The sequence below is a fragment of the Phocoena phocoena genome, chromosome 10 (assembly GCF_963924675.1).
Source record: "Phocoena phocoena chromosome 10, mPhoPho1.1, whole genome shotgun sequence".
In the NCBI taxonomy this organism is placed as follows: Eukaryota; Metazoa; Chordata; class Mammalia; order Artiodactyla; family Phocoenidae; genus Phocoena; species Phocoena phocoena.
This window is the reverse complement of record NC_089228.1, coordinates 81,873,771-81,894,244: the sequence shown is the minus strand read 5'-3', so window position 1 is coordinate 81,894,244 and position 20,474 is coordinate 81,873,771. Positions and strand designations below refer to the sequence as shown.

The window sequence follows — 20,474 nt, the reverse complement described above, 5'->3', positions numbered from 1 at the left end:
AGTGGAAGTATGGGTGATATTACACCAGGACACACAACTTTGAAAGCAGTATTTAGAGTACCATCTCTTGAGGTATTTACATCTGGTCAAAGTTTGGAAAATGGCTGTATCTCACAGGCGATATTTGACACAGGCAAGTGGATAGGGTATAGGGCACCTGAGGCCAATTCAAGGCCTTCTGGGAACTGTAGTTCTCTTCGGTTAAGAACTATTCCAGAGCTTTCTGGGAATTGTAGTCTTCTCCGCATCTTAACCCAGTAGTTTTTATCTTTCTTCAGGACAGGAACCCGTTCCCCAGACCAAAAACGCCCAAACACAGGCTCCAGCTTACAATTTTGGTGGGCACAATGATCACGCCTACACCCCATCCCTAGCCCTGATACCAAACTCAACTAGAGTAGGTCATTTGTTAACACCTCCGCCAAACAATCACGGAACACTTGGGCTGTGAGGTATCTGCCAGGAGTTGAGGATGCAGAACTGGGAGGGTCTCTGGCCAGAGGAGCCCACTTGTCACACTCCCCTTCCCCTCTCGAGGCTCCTTCAGGCATGAGACCTGCATGAGTTGTGTTCTCTGGGTACTTAGAAAATTGCATCAGAGGGTGAGGTGGTGTAGGGTGGGATAGTCATTTACACGCAGTTGCCAGATAGAGTATAAAGAAAAAAAAGTATTTTTTTTATTTTGTGGAAAACAAAAGCAGAAAAACTAAAACCCCAAACTCCAGAAAAAATCCTAAAAAATACGTTTTGTTTTCTTAAAAAATACTGTATAAGTCTCTACTCCTCTCCCTCCCCCACCGCAACAGCCCTCCTTGCCGCCTCTCATCTCAGTGCCCTACCCCCCACCCCACCACTATTCGTAGTTCCTGCTATTGTACCCCCCTTCCCAGTATCTACCCAGGATGCTCACCCCCCGTATTCTCTTACCTGCCATCTTCCTTTGTTCTCCCTAGAATTTTGGTGAGCCTTGTATCCATCCCATTTCCCCAGCATGCAAGAACTGTCTCCCCCTTCCTTTTCCGGAATTCAATAATCCTTTCCCCCTACCACTCCCTCTCCCAAGGATCTAGTCCAAGCAGGAGCAGGTAAGCTGCCTCCTGCCAAATTCCCTCCCAATTCCCACCCACCCACCCACTACCTCACGAAATGCCAGAACCTCTTCCTGGGCAGCCGTAGCCAGGAATAAAATATTTTCCAGTCTTTTTCCCTCCTCATCCCATGGGACGTTTTCCCTCCCTCCACATATCCATGCACCTCCAAGAGAAGAAAATCTTTCTCTGGGACCCCCTATTCCCTTGGCCTTCTCAAAGAACTCTCTCCCTGTCCATCCTTTTCTTCTGAAGAGGCAGGGTCTTCTCTCTAAGGAATCTTCGGCCCCTCCCTCAGGATGTGTGTGTCTGCTCAGGTTCCCCACCGTACCTGCCTGCCCCTGCCCCCCACACCCCCCTATTCTCCTGGACCAAGGAGCCCCCTTCCCCCCCAGCCCAGGGACCCAGCGCCTGCCACGCTAGCGCTAGCGGATGAGGACGTTGATCTCAGCCACGCTGGCCTCCAGCACGTTCTCGGCCGTGGTCTTGCCGTGCTGCTCCTTGAGGTGCCGCCTAATGGCAGGCTTGTGAGCGAAGCGCACATCGCAGTAGGAACAGCGATAGGGCCTCGCTCCCGAGTGGAGGTTGAGGTGGTCGTGCAGCGTGGACTTCTGTGTGAAGCACTTGCCGCAAATGCCACACGAGTGCGACTTGACGCCACGGTGCACGTTCATGTGGCGGTTGAGGTTGCTGCTGTGGTTGAACTGCTTGCCGCAGCGCGGGCACATGAATATGAAGTGCTGCGCCCGCATGTGGAAGACCAGCTTCTCCACGCCCTGGAACACTTCCGGGCACTTGGTGCACTTGATGTTCTTTAGGGGATTGCCACTGGAAAAGCCTCCGGGCAGGGGTCCCCGACTGCCCCCCGCCCCCAGGCTGCCCCCCGCCCCCCGGGCAGCCATGGCCACCGCTGCTGCCTCCACCAGGCCTGAGGTGGCCCCCACACTGGCCCGGCCTCCTGGGATCAACAGCAGGCCCTCCCCTTCTGCGTCCTCGGACAGGCTGTAGCAGGCTTTCACCACGCCCTGCGGTGGAGCCACAGTGCTGGGGGGCACGCTGCTCTGCGCCAGCTCCCCAAGATGGCTGCCCACAGAGCCTCCGATGCCCAGGCCTCCTCCCAGGCCTCCGGGAGGTTTGAGCCGGTGTGCCACCTCTAAGGCCGATTCCACCTTGACGATGCAGATGTCAGACACGTCCTCGTCCTCATCCTCATCCTCTTCCTCGGCCTTCAGCTCTAGGTCCTCATCCAGCGGGAACTCCAGCTTCACAGGCCGCAGGAGTGGAGGGGGGAGAGGGGGTGGGGGTGGGGGTTTGGGGGCTGGCTTCGGGGTCCTGGCGGGAGGGAGGAGGGATTTGGTGGCACTGACACTGCTTACAAGGCTGGCATCGCTGACCCCATCCTCTTTGAGGCCTATCTTGGGCTCGATGAACTGGCTGAGGGCATTCCGGCATTTTTCCACCACGTGCTCCATCTGCAGGTAGGAGGCGGCCGTCAGGTAGTTAACAATGTCCCTGACTGCGAATTCCAGGGCGCCCGTATAGCAAGAAAGGAGCAGGTCGGCCACTATGCGTGCACTGTGCATCAGGGAGACCTGCAACTCAGAGCTGGGATTCAGCAGGAACTGGTCCCGCAGGAACGGCGAGCAGGCGGCCAAGATGACCTTGTGGCCGCGGAACTTGAGGCTGTCGGCCACAATGGTCACGTCGCAGAACCGCTCCTCTGCGCGGAGCTGGTTCATGTTCCGCAGCGTAGCGGCCTCGTGGCCGGGCAGCTGGAAGCGCAGGACTTCCACCCCAGAGGCCATTGTGGCAGGGGTGGGCCACCCTGGTTGGGAAGGAAACCGGTCAGAGACAAAGGTCTCCGGCTTTCCTAGGCCAAGGCTCCAGGCCTCGCACCCCCATTCTTGCCTGGCCCTCCCAGCATCAGATCATCCAGTTTTCAAGCCTCTTCCTCAGTTTCCCCAGCCCCCGGGGAGGCGCTCTCCCTCCGAAAGGAGGGAGGCGTGGTTCCCGGGGGCGGGGCAGCGGCGTCCACACCCCCCAGCCCGACAGCCCGCGAAGATGGGGCGAGCCCGCGCGCCCACGGGGGAAGGCCGGCGGAAGCGGGAGCAGAGGCCTGGATTCTAGGGTGGCCCCGGTTGCAGCCTCTTCTCACCCCGCCCCCTTTACCCGCTGCCTCATTCCTCCACCCCCCCTTGCACGTTTGCACGCGACTTTAACGTCTCCTGCCTGCCTGCACGCATCGTGCACGGCCCCCCCACCAACGTTCAGAACTCCGTGGCACGCCCCCCCCCCCGCCCCACGACCCTGAGTGCACGCGCCTCTCACCTGGCCGGGTTCCGCGCGCTGTTTTTTTCCCCCCCTATTTCCCCCACCCCCCCCGGGGCCGACTGCGCCCCCACACACGGGCAGGGCCTGGGCAGCGCGCAGGCGCGGGGGTGCACGGGGCGCGCGCGCGGGGCCGGCTCCGCGTGGGCGTAAGGGGGGAGGGGCGGGGGCGGCTCGCGGCGTGTGTTCTAGGCCCCGCGCGCGGCGGCGTCGGCGAGAACTCGGGGAGGAGGAAGAGGGGAGGGAATTAAAGGAGCAGGATTCCCCCTTTCCCGACCCCCCTTTCTTCACCAGCCCCCCCTACACGGTTAAAGGCCCGGACGGCCTGGCCTCTCCTTTGGCCGGTATTATTTGTCCGCCAGAGAGGAAATACGTTCCGCACCCCCCTCTTTCTGGCTCCCCCTCCTCTGTGCCTCGGGGCCCCGCGGCCCGTCTGCGCGTGCGTGCCAAATACCGCGCGGAGGCCCGCTCACTCGGGCCCGCCTCCCGCTCCCGGCTGCCCGCGGCGCAGCCTGCTCCTCTGCCCCCAATGCGCGCCGCCGCCCCCGGCGCTCCCCGCCTGCCTGGCTCCCCGCGGGCGGCGCTGCCACCTGCTCGCGGGAGTGGTGCTGCTCTGGCCCAGCTGTGCGGAGCGGGGCCGGAGTTGCAGCCACCGCCCCTCCCGGGGTCCCAGACCGCCCCGTGGCTATCGAGATGTTGGTTGCTGTTGCCCACGCCTGCATCCCTTGTTGATTATGTTCACAGTTCCTCCAGCCACACTTCCAGATTTTTCCAACTCTTCTGAAGCTAGTAACCAACTCAGCGCTCCCGGCCTAAAAGATATTTTAACTTTCTGCAAGGCCCAACAATCCAGTGTCCTCAACTTCCTCTCCTCTGTCTCAAAATTTTATGAAATCACACCTATCCTCCCCTTCCCCCCATTCTCAGAATTGATCCCAATTTCTTGCCAAGGCAAACGCCCTCGTAAGGTCGATGACCTTGACTATTTCACCCCTACTATATAAATAGACCTAGTACTAATTCTTCTAATTATGTGAATATTTATATTAGTATGATATTTATATTAGCATTCTTCCCATCCTTGCCCCCTCCACCAGACTGATAAGGTCAGAGCTCCACTGCCCTAAACAAAACTTTCCCTCAACTCTGCACCTTTGCCTTCTCTTTCTCTGTCGCTCCCAAACTGAGCTGCAGTCTCCATGGCTTCATCACCAGCCTCGAAGACTGGCTCCCTTCCCTCCCTCTTCCTTGCACCTCTCATACCTACCCTCACTTCCCCACCCAACCAAGTCCAGGTGAAGAAGCCCCTGTTTCCTGCCAACTAGATTTGTTTGTTACATTCTCCAGGAGACTAGAGCATTTTCCTTACACATCAAATTTGGTGGAATGTGTTCAATATCTGGTTTCCCCATTGGATTGTAAACTTCTTGATCGCATGAATTATGTCCTGGGTTATGTTTTGCAAATAAAAGTCATACAATAAAAGACTGTTGAAGTCATTCCTCTTCAGTCCAGCCAGCATCCACCCATAAAAAGTTTGTTCCTGACTTAAACTGAATCCCGAACTCAGGGGATGCCCTCTGGTAGGGGAGTGGGGGCAGTGTTTAGATGGTGCCTCTACTCTTTGCCTTTCCCTTTTAAATTCTCTGACTTTTTTTGCCTTCATCTCATTCTCTCTATTCTAAAATGCCCTCTTTGTAGAAATATCTTTGTTGTCAGGCATTTGTGTTGGACACAACACCTAGGCTCAAAGCCATATTCCACTACTTATGAAAAGGGCCCTTGGGAAAGTTACTTAATTCTCTGAATCACAGAGTCTTTATCTTTGAATTGGAGGGGCCCTGATTCCTCACAGGGCTAATGTGAAGTTTAACTGAGCCTGGCATATAGTAGGTGCTGAATCAATGAGAGCTCCCTTCTCCTTTGCCTAATTGGGGGACAGACTGAAATTTCAAAAGAACTTTAACTAAAAATCTGCTCCCCTATCTTATCTCTTCTTTCCCTCATTGCCAAACTTCTCAGAAGAATTGTTCACACTCCAGTGAGAGCAGAAATTTTAAAAGTTGTCAAGGTAAGAATTTAAGTTTGTAAAGTTTTGTATCCTGTCCCTTTCTTGCTGCTTTTCCTTTCTGGGAGTATGAATGGGACAGGGGTCCTTATCTCAGTTTAGAATTTAAGACAGGTGGTCCTAGGTGGCAGGTAGAGTTGACAGCTGCTGAATCCTTCAAATGCCCAGCCCACCCAGTTGCCATTTTATATGGAAACAAGCTGTAGTGCACAAGGCTGTCTCTTCCTGTACAGTCTGGTGGGGAGATCTTGTAGGGCTGTTTTCCCACATACCCCATGCAGGGATGTCTAGATCCTTGGCCTTTGGCCCCCAACTTCTGCCGATGTAAAAGGAGAGGCCCTTCTGTCCTTGGGTGGCAGTATCAAACGCCTTGGCATAGTGTCAAGAACAGATACATTCAGGATTCTTAGTGGGACTGAGAAATAAAATCTGACTAAGGATTCAAGAAAAAACTAGGGGGACTTCCCTGGTGGCGCAGTGGTTAAGAATCCGCCTGCCAATGCAGGGGGCATGGGTTCAAGCCCTGGTCCGGAAAGATCCCACGTGCCATGGAGCAACTAAGCCCGTGCGCCACAACTACTGAGCCCACGCTCCACAAGTACTGAGCCCACGCTCCACGACTATTGAAGCCCACATGCTCTAGGGCCTGCGTGCTGCAACTACTGAGCCCACGCGCCTAGAGCCCATGCTCTGCAACAAGAGAGCCACCGCAATGAGAAGCCGCAATGAAGAGTAGCCCCCGCTCACCGCAACTAGAGAAAGCCCGCGTGCAGCAGTGAAGACCCAGTGCAGCCAAAAAAAAAAAAAAAGCTAGGGAACAGAAGATCTAGGTTCTAGTCCAGGTTTGAAGTCCTCAAGGCCCCAGAGGTTTCAGTATTCTCTTCAATGAAATGGAGGTTTGTCCTCTGAAGTCTCTTCCAGCCCTGTCAGTCCACAAAATTTCAACCTGAAAAGAGGGGTATGTATTTTTGTGTGTATGTTTGGGAGAAGAGGTCAAGGACTAGCGAACTCAGGGCTTAGAGCACCACTCTTGGTTACTAATGGAGGTGAGCAGTGGCCTAGTAGGAAATGTCTAAGCAGTAGGAAAGCTTAGACATTTCCCTGTGACATTCAAAGTATTTTTGGCAGTGGGTTTACTTTTTTTTTTTTTTTTTTAAACATCTTTATTGGGGTATAATTGCTTTACAATGGTGTGTTAGTTTCTGCTTTACAACAAAGTGAATCAGCTATACATATACATATGTTCCCATATGTCTTCCCTCTTGCGTCTCCCTCCCTCAGTGGGTTTACTTTTACAATTGTACTTCACCCAGACTGAAATAACTATATTCCTTGAGCAACTAAGAGAAAGGAGGAGGGAAGTCAGCCTGGGTTTTTTTTCTTTTTTGGTACGCGGGCCCCTCACTGCTGTGGCCTCTCCCGTTGCGGAGCACAGGCTCCGGACGCGCAGGCTCAGCGGCCATGGCTCACGGGCTCAGCCACTCCGCGGCATGTGGGATCCTCCCGGACCGGGGCATGAACCCGTGTCCCCTGCATCGGCAGGCGGACTCTCAACCACTGCGCCACCAGGGAGGCCCCAGCCTGGGTTTTTTAATCCATAGGCTGATAAGACTTTCCTGTGTTACAACAAAAGCTTCAACTTTTCCCCCTTTCTCCTTTGCCCCACACTCAGCTCTGCCCTCACTGTAGGAATCCTGGCGAAATGGCAGCCTGTTCAGGCAATGGTGACAGGGGCTCACAGCTTGAGAAAAGAAACCCTACAAAAACAAAAGGCCCACACCAGTCCCCTCTATTTGTAAAATCACCTTTCCTAAACTCCCATCCGTCTCCTGCAGCGTACTCCATTCCTCGACCTTTCCTCAATGCTGGCACCTTCTCCAATAACCTGTTCCCTCCACTCTTTGGAACCCTCTCACAGCCTCAGCCTCCTGATACACTCTTCCCTCCCCCTCCTGCTTTAGAGGGAATTTAGTTCTCCCTGCAGCCAACGATCTTCCCCCTCCTCCAAGTCACACTCCCACCTCCCCTCCTCCCTCCCCCCACCCCCTCTTTGCTCAGCACTAGGTCTGAGGAAACGATGGCCATGGCGGATTCTCCTAGCTGCTTGTCAACCCCAGGAACAGGACTCTTCCACTTCATGCCAAACACCCTTTCCTTCCAGCCTCAAGAGTCCTCCTCTGCTACTCCCTGCCTCTGCTTGTTGCCATGAGCAACTGGCTTCCAGGCCTGCCAGTGTCCATGCAAATGACCTAATCCACACCCCAATTAAAATTTCTTTTTGTTTATGTTTTCATAGAATCATTTGTATGGTTCAAAATTCAAAAAGGATAGAAGGGTACGTTGTCAAAGGCCTCCCTCCCACCCCCACCCAGACCCCATCCCTATGTGACTGGTTTCTTCAAAGCTTCTTGACCTCCTTCCAGCAACTTTTATCTTGACTCCGTCTCATCCACTTTCTTCCCAGAGTCATACTCTGGTGAATATCAGCACCTGGAACTACATCCTCTCTGAAATTTAAAATGCCAGCATACCATTCTCTGAGTAGCCCTCAGATTGCTCCCTCCTAGAGGGCAGCGAGTTTACCTGCTTCGCTTCCCCAGGGGAACCTCCAGTCACCAGGTCTTTCCTTTTCTTTCAGGCCCTCCTCCCTCTCTCCCACCCTCCCTCCCTCCCTTCCTTCCCTGTCCAGCCAAGGTACCACTCACAGTGCATCGCTTCAGCTGGGCTCTGGGTGCCACTCTGTGCACCTGGAAGAGCCCCTCCCCCTCCCACAGCTCCCTTCCGACCCTGTCCTCTCTCCTGAGTCCCCCGCCGCACTCGGGATCCCCTTCTCTGCAGGCGTCCCGCTCAGCAAGCGGGTCTCTTAACTGAGGCTCTTGCTTCCTCATCCTGGACCCTCTCCAGCTTCCTCCCCTCTTCCCAGCACAGCCAGCGTTCCGAGTTCCTCACTCACTCTTCACACTCATCCTCTCCCTAAAAATATTTATTGTGAACATATGATACACATGGAAGCGTGTATAGAATGAACATGAATAGTTAAGGATGAGTGTAACAGAACCCCTGGGTATTTGATCGCAGCTTAAGAAAGAAATCCCCTTAGAGCTGAAGCGGTGTGCTGTACACCTGAAACCAACACTACATTGTAAATCAACTATACTCCAATATAAGATTTTAAAAAATCATAATTCACATACACACACACAAAATGAAATAAATTCCCAGGACCTCAGATGTCCCGTGTGCTCCACGATGACTGCATCCCCCTCCCTCCCGGGAGAGTGAACTCCACTCTGAACTCCTTAGGTTCACTTCCTCTGTTTGTCTTCATAGCTCCACTATCTATGCATGTTGTAAGTATTCCTAGACAGTATACTGTTCGGTTTTGCCTGTTTGATCTTCACAGGGATAGAATCATGGGAACCATACTCCATGTGTTTTTCTGAGGCTGGCTTTTGTACTCCACATTATGACTGCGTTGACTGTGTAGCTGTGATTCATTCACTTTCTTTCTGTTGTATGCTTACGCTGAAATTTATAAATCCCTTGTCCTGTCAATGGACAATTCTTTTTGTTTAAACTGGTGGTTATCACCACAGTGCTGCTGTGAGCCCTCTTTACTCTTCTCTGGGTAACTTTCTCCAGGGCTACAGCCTTCAAACTAGGCATGTGTATCTCTGATGTGAGAGGGCTGTCCAAGGGTCAGGTGGACCTGATATAAGGGAACTGTTCTCAGGTCTGACACTCCCACATGAGTTGGGACGCTGGTGGGCCCGAGAGGGCCCCTAAGAAGGAGTAGGTATCCCTTTCCCCTCCCCTTGCCCAACCCTTCCTTACCACAGAAAGAAGGCCCAAGGGGGAATCATGGAGGGTAAAAATGCCACGCACCAAAGGGACAGTTTCAAAATCTCACTGAGAAAGTGAGTGACCTGATTTTGCAAGTCAGATACTTTTTCTTAACTTTCAACAAAATTGAAGGAAGCTTCACTGATTGTCAGCCGATTGGTTACTTTTTTCTACCCTTTATGTTATTGAGGTGAAATTCACACAACCTAATTTGTTTTGTTTTGTTTTTTGGCTGCATTGGGTCTTCATTGCTGTGCGCGGGCTTTCTCTAGTTGCAGCGAGTGGAGCTGCTCTTCGTTGTGGTTCATGGGCTCCTTACTGTGGCCTCTCCTGTTGAGGAGCATGGGCTCCAGGGCTCTAGGTGCGCAGGCTTCAGTAGTTGTGGCTCACGGGCTCCAGCATGCAGGCTCAGCAGCTGTGGCGCAGGGGCTTAGTTGCTCCGCGGCATGTGGGATCTTCCCGGACCAGGGCTCGAACCTGTGTCTCCTGCATTGGCAGGCGGATTCTCTGCCACTGCGCCACCAGGGCCATACCTAATTTTTAAAAAATTAATTAATTTATTTATTTTTACAGTAGGCCCTTTTTGGTTATCAATTTGATAACACTATGGTTTTTTAAAATTTATTAATTTATTTATTTTTGGCTGCATTGGGTCTTCGTTGCTGCTCGTGGGCTTTCTCTAGTTGCGGCGAGCGGGGTCGTTGCGGTGCGCGGGCTTCTCATTGCGGTGGCTTCTCTTGTCATGGAGCAGGGCTCTAGGTGCACGGGCTTCAGTAGTTGTAGCTCGCAGGCTCTAGAGCACAGGCTCAGTAGCTGTGGCGTACCTGCTTAGTTGCTCCGCGGCATGTGAGATCTTCCCGGACCAGGGCTCCAACCTGTGTCCCCTGAATTGGCAGGCGAATTCTTACCAACTGCGCCACCAGGGAAGCCCTGAATTTTTACTAACGCTACCTATTGGGTCAGTGGAGTGGTGCTGGGGGGCTCTGATGGTCATAGTCGCTCGGGGTCCAGATTAAAGGAGGCTCTGTCAGAAGAGGGCGCTGCAGTGTGTCACACTGCATTGGCAATGACCACTTCTGCCAGTAGAAAACAACACATCCGGCTTGTGTTCATGCCTTGTTGGTGAAAGCAAGCTCTGTGGTTATGCCTAACTTCAAGAGCGCTGAGAAATTCATCTACTATGTGCCTGGAAGGCAGAAAATGGCAAGACTGGTGAACAGCTTCAATGACTACCATGGCCGTGTGCAGTGCTGACTAGCTTACATGTCTCTCTCCTTGGGGACACAGAGGGATCCCAAGCATGTCCCAGGGTCCCTGCCCTTGAGCAGTTTGTGCTGCAGCAATGTGGAGAGACCAGTAAATCGATGGATCCTAATTCTCTGTGTTAATGTTACAGTCCAGGGGTGACTGGGGTGTTGGTGGGGGAGCCCATGAAGGAAGAGCAATGGGATATGGGAGAGAAGGATCGGAAAGGGACTATTTTAGTTTGAGTTCCCTGAAAGCAGAGCCTGAGATAGAGGTGTAGGCAGTCAATTTAGATGATTCCCGAAAGCAGAAGTGAGGGAGTGTGAGAACATGAAGGAGGAAAAGCCAACTTAGGACAGTGACAGCGATTCGATTCCACTGGAACTTTCTGAGGAGAGAAACAGAATGTCTCCAGAAATTGTCCACCTGAGGGACGATGAAAGCAGGAGCATCTATTCCCCCATTTCCGTTCTTCAACTGATTGCAGGTTGACTCTGGGGCTCAGTGCCCCTGCCTTTCCCACTCGTGTGTGCCCCTTGGGCATCGAAGCGCCAGAGAAGGCCCAGGTTGGGATGATTAGCACAAGGTGAAACTGAGCTGCAAAGAACTGCACACCTCAGCCAGTGTGGAAAACAGAGGTGGGCGAGGAGACGCAGGGTACCGGAAGTGGCAGCTACAGGGGCCTGATGTTGCGTGACGGCTTCCTGTCAGTTGCTGTGCTAGGTGCTAATTTAGTACATTTTACCCTCACTTAGTACAGCAGCCTTATGAGGTAGGTTTTGTGGTAATTTATAGAAAGACAGTAGCATGTCATCTGGAGAAGGACAACAGGTGACCCTGGCAGGGTGGTTTTACTTTTCTATGGTCATTTTCCAAAGGGCTTTATGAACTCAGAAAGGGGATTTTTAAAATGTCCGCAGAATGCCTGGTCCCCAGGGAACCGACTCATGATAGTAAAACTCATGAAAGACGTGCGAATGGCTCATTTACTAGTTTCAGTGGTAGATGTAACTTGCAAGATGATTCAATACTTATGTTCCCTGAGTTACATTTATCAGCCATTCATTCGATATTTTCGGCAGTGCCTATCGTGTGCCAGGGTCTTGGTGTCTTGTCTGGTCTTTTTAGTTCTGTGTTTAATCTTAGTCACTTAATGGTAAAAGAGTGTTTAAAAATATTTTATTTTTAACTTTTTATTGTGGAAAATTTCAAACATAACAAAAGTAGGGAGAACAGTATACAGAACTCTCATGTATAGTCACCTGGCTTCAACAATTTTCAACAGCTTGCCAAACTTGCTTCATCTGGCCTCCCCCTCCCACTAGAGAATTTTAAAGCAAATGCCAGACATCGTAACAACTGATGTGTAAATACTGCTGTTTGCACACCTAACATCAAAAGAATTTTAAAACAGTATCACCGTGCAGATGTAATATACAGCATAAGGAATATGGTCAATAATACTGTAATAGCTTTGCATGGGGACAGATGGTTACTAGACTTATCGTGGCTATCATTTCATGCAAATGTTAAATATTTATTTGTATGTGGTACACCTGAAACTAACATAATATTGTATGTCAACTATATTTAAGTTAAAAAAAAGCTCACAGTGTCACCATTGTACTGTAAGGGGTACTTCTACCATTTTGCTATTTCTTTTCTATAGGCTTTCTGACTTTTCGTCCCTCATTTCCTGCATTACTATCTTCTTTTGTGTTTAGTTGATTTTTCATAGTGAACTGTTTAAATTCTCATTTCCTTTTGTGTATATTCTATAGCTATTTTCTTTGTGGTTACCATGGGGATTACTTTTAATATCCTAAAGTTATAATACTCCGATTTGAATTTATACCAGCTTACCTTCAATAACATACAAAACCTCTTTCCTTTCCAACTCTGCCCCCACCCCTTTTGATTGTGGATGCCACAACATTATGAATGTATTTAATACCACTAAGTTGCACACTTAAAAATGGTTAAGATGGGGCTTCCCTGGTGGCGCAGTGGTTGAGAGTCTGCCTGCCGATGCAGGGCACGCTGGTTCGTGCCCCGGTCTGGGAGGACCCCACATGCCGCGGAGCGGCTGGGCTCGTGAGCCATGGCCGCTGAGCCTGCGCGTCCGGAGCCTGTGCTCCGCAACGGGAGAGGCCACAACGGTGAGAGGCCCGTGTACGGCAAAAAAAAAAAAAAAGGTTAAGATGGTAAATTTTATGTTATGTGTATTTTACCACAATAAAAAAATTTAAAAAATAGATTTGATAATGCTGATATTAAAAAATGTGAGAATTGTATTATGATTGTGTTTTCAAAAAAGTGTCCTTATCTTATAGAGGTACATACTGATGTATATTTACAGGTAAACTGTAATATGATGTCTTGGGTTTGTTTAAAAATAATCCCGGAAGGAGTGGGTGGGTATACAGAGATAAACCAGGATTGTCTGTAGGTTGATGATTGTTGAAGCTGGGTGATAGGCACACTGGAGGTTCATTATATTACTTTCTCTACTTTTGCATATGTTTGAAGTTTTACAAAATAAAACTTGAAAAGTCTGCAGAGAGACTGCATCAGGTTCTCCTGTTAGTAGTCCAGCAGGGTGCTTCTTTTGTTGCCTGGTTACATGTAGGCAGATATTCAAGCTGCTTTTTCCTGTAAAAGGCTTTTACAGGGCTTCCACTGGAGACACAGATTGAGGACACAGAAGGTGCCAACTCCCTCAGAAACCTCCTGCCCGGTTCCAGAGCTTTCTCCTGGCCTCCCTGTGTTTCCCTCTATCTATTTAAACAGGAACTATTCATACCCAACAAAAAGCTCAAAGAATAATAAAGGGAATTTAATGAAAAGTAAATCTCTGGAAATTCCCTGGCTGTCCAGTGGTTAGGGCTCCGCACAGTCACTGCCGGGTTCAATCCCTGGTTGGGGAACTAAGGTCTCACGAGCCATGAGGTGCGACCAAAAAGAAAAAAAAAAAAATCATCTCAGGGGACTTCCCTAGTGGCGCAGTGGTTGGGAGTCCGCCTGCCAATGCAGAGGACACAGGGTCGATCCCTGGTCGGCGAAGATCCCAAATGCCGCGGAGCAACTAAGCCCTTGCGCCACAACTACTGAGCCTGCAGACCACAACTACTGAGCCTGCATGCCACAACTACTGAGCCCACGTGCCACAACTATTGAAGCCTGCGCGCCTAGAGCCCATGCTCCCAATAAGAGAAGCCACTGCAATGAGAAGCCCGCGCACCGCAACGAAGAGTAGCCCCCGCTCATCACAACTAGAGAAAGCCAGCGCACAGCAACAAAGATGCAACGCAGCCAAAAAAACAAAAAAGCAAAAACTCTCTCCTTGTCCCACACCCCATTTTCCAGCCCCCAGTTCTCCCCAGAGGCAGCTTTCCTGTCTACTTTCCCGTCGAAACTTCCAGAGAAATTTCACACATATAAAGAGCATATATGGCTACATCCTCTTTCTCCCCCCTTTTGCAATCAAGGTGGCATCCCATACACACGGTTTTGAATGTCTACTTAGTTAAAAAGTATATGTTATATTACATATAATATCCTGAGACATTCCACTTCGTACGTACAGATAAGCCTTAAGCTTTCAGAGGCTGCAGAGTTTCCATTTTCCAAACCACAACATACTGTGTGTCAGTCCTCTGGTATGGACGTGGGTTAGTCTCAGACTTTTCCTCTTGGTCACAGTGAATGCTGCAGTGGCTGTCTTTGTACCTCACCCTTCCACACCTGTAGGGGAGAAGATCCTCTCATTTCGTTAGTCCTAATTTAATTCTCAGAGGTACTCTTAAGGGCAGTGTATTCTGCTGTGTGTGATAGGTGACAAAATAGGGTGAGTAAGGTTATGAAACAGCTAATAGATTCTCCAAGCTGAACCTGAGATTGCCGGGCTGCGACCTTTCATCTGAGTCTGGCGGGACAGCAAGGCGTGAATGTCTGTCCTGTTACACTGGAAAGTTCTCTCCCTGTCCCTGGGCAGCACTGCGGGGTGGGGGCAGCAGGCTGCCCATCTTCCAAGCCCAGGGCTGCCCTTTTGGTGGGAGGGACCTGGTATCCAGGGGCGGGAAGAAAACGGATCATCCTCCCCACACTCCAGGATACAGAGGAAAACATTAGAGAGGCATTTGGAACGAAAGGGCAGAGGAACTGCACTTAGGTCTCCCCTGCCACCAAAGCTCAGTCCAGACAAGGGGGGAGGATTGTGGGGTTGATAAGAGAGGAGTCGGGGTGTTATAGCCAGGGGCCATCCCTCCCCTTACCCTTTTCCAGCTGACCCCTGACTACATGGGCCATGATCACCCTCTCACCTGGGCTACACGGGGCTGCCTCCCCGTAGGCGGCAAGAAGTGGGGGAGGAGGGATGACAGGCACCAATGGCACCCCAGGACTGGAAGACCCCAGAGGGGTGGGACGGACATGGGTGAGGCAGGGGCTGTGTTGTGGGCAGACAGGCACACTGGCAGAGCCCAGGCCTAGCTGTTCCCATGGGCTAAGTTTCATCTGAAGGAGATGTGGCCCCTTATAGAGGTCTGGGACAGGTTTTCTGTTTCTTCGGCGGTCCCCTCTCCCCACTTGCTTAATTCTCAGGCATTGCTTGTGCAATGGATGGGTGAGGAGAGGAGGTTTAGGGTCCCGACCTAGAGTCTGACCTTGTAGGGTGGGCTCTGGGCCCAGGGGCCTGGAGGACCCTGGGGATGGGGCAGGGGCCAGGGGCTGGGCGTAACCCTTTTCTGGGTTCTCTAACAGTAGGGTGTGTTAGAAGAGGGTGGGGACTGACCCAAAGTAAATATTTTTATTCAAAAAGAAATGGAAGGAATAGAAACCAAAGACACTTTTTTTTTTTTTGCGTTACGCGGGCCTCTCACTGCTGTGGCCTCTCCCATTGTGGAGCACAGGCTCCGGACGCGCAGGCTCAGCGGCCATGGCTCACGGGCCCAGCCGCTCTGCGGCATGTGAGATCTTCCCGGACCGGGGCACGAACCCGCGTCCCCTGCATCGGCAGGTGGACTCTCAACCACTGTGCCACCAGGGAAGCCCCCAAAGACACTTTTGTTGCTGACCTAAAGGAGCTTGGAGTGAGGATAGAGCTGGGGAGGAGGTTTTGGGTATAATCTGGAGTCTAGGGTATAAACATCAGCCTTGACCTTATCCATGGAGCTCATTGTTTCAACAACTCCTGGGATCCTTCCTCTGGAGAGGTTGAGATAAGCACACACATAACTAGAAGGCAGTACAGCCTGTAGACAGGGCCGTAGGAATCTGGAGGACTGAGAGAGCTCCTCGGAAGATGAGGGATTTGAGAAGGATGGAGAAGGTGTTTCAGGAGAAGGGGTCGCAAGAGGCAAGTGCTTAGGGGAGAGAGGGCTGGGGAAGGCGCAGTGCAAGGGAGTGGGGGAGGAAATGGGACTTGAAGGAAGTTTGGGGATCTCAGAAGAGCCATTGCAGAGAAGATGTTAGGAAGAGGCACTAAAGCACAGGAGCTGTGAGTGTAGACTCAGGAGCCATGCTGTCTTGGTTTGAATCCAGCTCTACTACTTAGTACCTGTGTGAACCGGGTGGGGGGGCATTTAATATTTCTATGCCTCAGTTTCCTCATCTGTAAAGTGGGGGTAATGATAAGGCCTGCGTCTTAGGCTTATCTGAAGATTAAGTGAGCTCCTACACGTGAAGGATTTAGAACAGTGTCTGTTAATGTGACACCTTCCTCCCCCAGAAGCAGCCCCGGGACCAGGATTCAAGTGCACACAGTGCATTTGGGAAGCGCTCCCAGGAAACATGGGTAGCGGAGTGGGAAAGTGGGATAGGGAAGGAAGGCAGCCAGTAAAGTGTGTGTTATCAAGCGAACTTACCACTGCCGGTGAGTGGAGATTAGTCCCACTCAGGAACCCTGGAGTCGTGCAAAATATCAGAGTTACCCTGTGGTGGGAGCGAGCAGACTAGGATATTTACATTCCCATTCCACACGGTCACAGCCTGAGGGCTGCTTTCAGGGAGCCCTAATTCTTTGGCATTTCCAGCTTTCTGTGCACAGGCGGGACAGGACACCGGAGAAAGCCTCAGGCAAAGAGATAGAGATGCTGCTATCGGAAGGCCGAGGCACAACCCAGTGGTGAGGCCCAAGGGATGTGAGTGGGGCAAGGATGGATCCACTACAAACACAGAGAGGCTTGTTGAGTAACACTGAATCCTCAGCAGCAGGCTTTGAACCAGGCCAGGTCAGCCTAGTTTCCCAAACTGGGGGTTGATCTGGAAATGGGACTCAGCCCTGCAGTTGCCATGGAAGGTTGAGGGTGGCAGATCCTGGGAGGTCAAGTCCATGTCTAAGTGTCCAAACTGGACAAGGAGTAGACTGTGACCCAGTGGAGACTCTACTACAGTAGCTCTGCCTGTCTTAATGACTAACCACTTTTCCTATGAAATTTTCAGCTTCGAGGCACTGAGCTCCCCATGGGAGTAGAAAGGCATCCTGAGAGGCTATCATGCCATCATTTCCTTTTTCTAACCTGCGAATAGCAGATGAATTGCAGAATGTGGATGTTGCTTTCTTCTCTTTGGAATTGGTATCCTGGAAGTAAATATTAGAAGCCTTGAACTGATACGTAGAAATTTGGCCAAGAGGGAAGAAGCTGGCAGGAATGGAAGGTCTGTCATTTTAGGCATTACTTACCTTCTTCCTTTCATCTGGAGTGAAAATACAGGTTGCATTTGCCAGGCTTTTTTTTTTGCGGTACGCGGGCCTCTCACTGCTGTGGCCTCTCCCGCTGCGGAGCACAGGCTCCGACGCGCAGGCTCAGCGGCCATGACTCACGGGCCCAGCCGCTCCGCGGCATGTGGGATTTTCCCAGATCGGGGCACGAACCTGCGTACCCTGAATTGGCAGACGGACTCCCAACCACTGCGCCACCAGGGAAGCCCATTTGCCAGGCTTTTTAATGGGGCAAAAAAATAGATAAGCCACCTTCACCTAATGGGGGTCTACTGAAAATCTACTTAGGAGCCTAGAGAGGGGAATAAAGATCTAGTGTCTTTAGCCCCAGAGGCTCTCAGGTCATGGCCCTTCCACATTGGACTGGGCCCCATGGAGAACTGGACCAGTGGACCCACTCTGGTGACTCACTTTCCCTTTGTTCACCTTGATTTGCCACCGTGCAATGTGATGCTCCCGTGGACAGTTTCCCATCAAAGTTGACCTCCTCTTGCACATTGCTTGTTGTCTTCCCAAATCCATTCTCTTCTTATATAGTATCAGAGTTCTAGTTGAGCTCGTGATAGACAAACTAGAGACCACCTTTCTCAGCCTCCCCTTTAACCAAGTTTTTTCCAACAGAGTATGAGTGGAAGAGTTAAGTGTTAAGAGTTAAGTTAAGTGAAATTCCATATCGTTACTTGCCCCCTGCTTCTTCTTTCATGGCACTTCCTTGGGACTGGAATGCAGACTTGATGGAAACGTGTTTCAACCACACAGACAAGGACAGTTATCAATGGTTATGGCAAAGCCACAAGATGGAAGGAGCCCTGGGGTCTGGAATGTTGCTGACGAGCAGCACTGCCCTTCCAGCCAGGGCCACCGTATCAGCCCTGCCAGCTTACACTGAGGCTCTTCTTTGAGAGAGAAGTAAACTTCTATCTTATTTTCTTTTTAAGATTTTTTTGATGTGGACCATTTTAATAGTCTTTATTGGATTTGTTACAATATTGCTTCTGTTTTATGTTTTGGTTTTTTGGCCGCGAGGCATGTGGGATCTTAGCTCCCCAACCAGGGATAGAACCCGCACCCCCTGCATTGGAAGGTGAAGTCTTAACCACTGGACAGCCAGGGAAGTCCCCTGTCTTATTTAAGTCACTATATTTTGAGTTCTCTTTACTGCAGCAGTTTATTTGTTTAAAAAAATATTTATTTATTTAGGCTGCACCAGGTCTTAGTTGCAGTATGTGGGATCTTTAGTTGCAGCATGCAGACTCTTAGTTGTGGTATGCATGCGGGATCTAGTTCCCGGACCAGGTATAGAACCCAGGCCCCCTGCATTGGGAGCGTGGAGTCTTACCCACTGGATCACCAGGGAAGTCCCTACTGCAGCAGTTTAGATTACACCCTGATAAACACATGTCTCTGGGTGTTGCCTTTGGCTCCCATGTTGATTTCTGGCTAAGAATATGAGTTGGGTAAAGGTTTGGCTGCTAAAACAAAGGCTAGAATAACAATGGCTTAAATGGTCTGAGCATAAGAATTCTGGGGCATTTATGAGAGCTCTAGAGGACTGGGGAGCAGGGCTTCTGGAACTTTATTGTTTGTCATTATCAACATGACTTCCACCTTGTGGTTTGGGGTGGCTGTTCCAGCTTCCACCAGTCTGTCTGTATTCCAGCTAGCCAGTGGGAAGGGGAGAAGAAAAATTGAGGAGCACACCCCTTTCTCAAGAGTATACTCCATGGGTCCAGCAAAAACTTGAGAGTTTTACTACTTAAGACAGAAGGGAGGAACTTCCCCGGCAGTCCAGTGGTTAGGACTTCGCCTTCCAATGTAGGGGATGTGGGTTCGATCCCTGATCAGGGAGCTGGGATCCCACATACCTCGCGCCCAAAAAACCAAGACATAAAACAGAAGCAAGGGCTTCCCTGGTGGCGCAGTTGTTGAGAGTCTGCCTGCTGATGTAGAGGACACGGGTTCGTGCCCCGGTCCGGGAAGATCCCACATGCCGTGGAGCGGCTGGGCCCATGAGCCATGGCCACTTAGCCTGCACGTCCAGAGCCTGTGCTCCGCAACGGGAGAGGCCACAACAGTGAGAGGCCTGCATACTGCAAAACAAAACAAAACAAAACAAAACAAAACAAAACAAAAAAACAGAAGCAATATTGTGGCAAATTCAGTAAAGACTTTAGAAGTGGTCCACATCAAAAAAATCTTAAAAAAAAAAAAAAGAAGGGAGAGTGGATTCTGACATGCTCTGCAGAGTTTATTTAACTCAACCAATATTGGGAGAAATTCATGAAAGAAAGGCCCTTTCTTTTCAAGGCAGCTATTAGATATGAGCTGGGCTGATGTATTATTCTGCTTGGACTGCCATTAAAAAAAAAAAAAAAGGGACTTCCCTGGTGGTTCAGTGGTTAAAAATCTGCCTGCCAATGCAGGGGACACGGGTTCAAGCCCTGGTCCAGGAAGATCCCACGTGCCGTGGAGCAACTAAGCTCGTGCGCCACAACTACTGAGCCTGCCTTCTAGAGCCTGTGAGCCACAACTACCGAGCCCGTGAGCCACAACTACCGAGCCTGCGTGCCACAACTACTGAAGTCCGTGTGCCTAGAGCCCATGCTCCACAACGAGAGAAGCCACTGAAATGAGAAGCCCACACACCACGACAAAGAGCAGCTCCCGCTCACCACAACTAGAGAAAACCTGCGCGCAGCAACGAAGACCCAGCGCAGCCAAAAATAAATAAATAAGTAAATAAATTAAAAAAACACACCACAGACTGGGTGGCTTAAACAGAAATTTATCTTCTCATAGTTCTGGAGACTGGAAGGAGGAGATCAAGGTCAGTTTCTGGTAAGAGCTCTCTTCCTGGCATGTAGGCAATTCTCTGCGTGGGGGCAGGCGGGATATTATGTGTGTGGAGAGAGAGAGAGACAGGAAAGGAGGAAGGGAGAGAGGAAGAAAGAGGGAGGGAGAGAAATCTCTCTGGTATGTCTTAAAGGATACTTAGCCTGTTAGATCAGGACCCCACCCTTATGACCTCATTTAAGGTTAATTACCCCTTTACAGGCTGTGCTATCTCCAAATATAGTCACATTGGGGGTTAGGTGTTCAACATACAAATTTGGGGGGGATACAATTCAGTCCAAAGCAGCAGCTTTAAGAGGCACCCAAAATTCAGTGGTTTAAGTATTCA

At 50.7% G+C, this 20,474-nt stretch overlaps 1 protein-coding gene across 1 annotated transcript; it reads right to left on the bottom strand.

Annotated features, from left to right (window-relative positions):
* Nucleotides 1–1,198: 1,198 nt before the first annotated feature.
* On the bottom strand, nt 1,199–3,653 carry ZBTB12 (zinc finger and BTB domain containing 12). The gene is made up of 2 exons (XM_065885598.1): nt 3,417–3,653; nt 1,199–2,913 (listed from the first exon to the last, which is right to left on the bottom strand). The coding sequence occupies exon 2, from the start codon at nt 2,891–2,893 to the stop codon at nt 1,514–1,516; it is 1,380 nt and encodes a 459-aa protein (XP_065741670.1). The 5' UTR covers nt 2,894–2,913; nt 3,417–3,653; the 3' UTR covers nt 1,199–1,513.
* Nucleotides 3,654–20,474: the final 16,821 nt, after the last annotated feature.

Excerpts from the sequence above, each read along its gene's own strand:
- ZBTB12 (XM_065885598.1), bottom strand. The coding sequence starts at position 2,893 with ATGGCCTCTGGGGTGGAAGTCCTGCGCTTCCAGCTGCCCGGCCACGAG.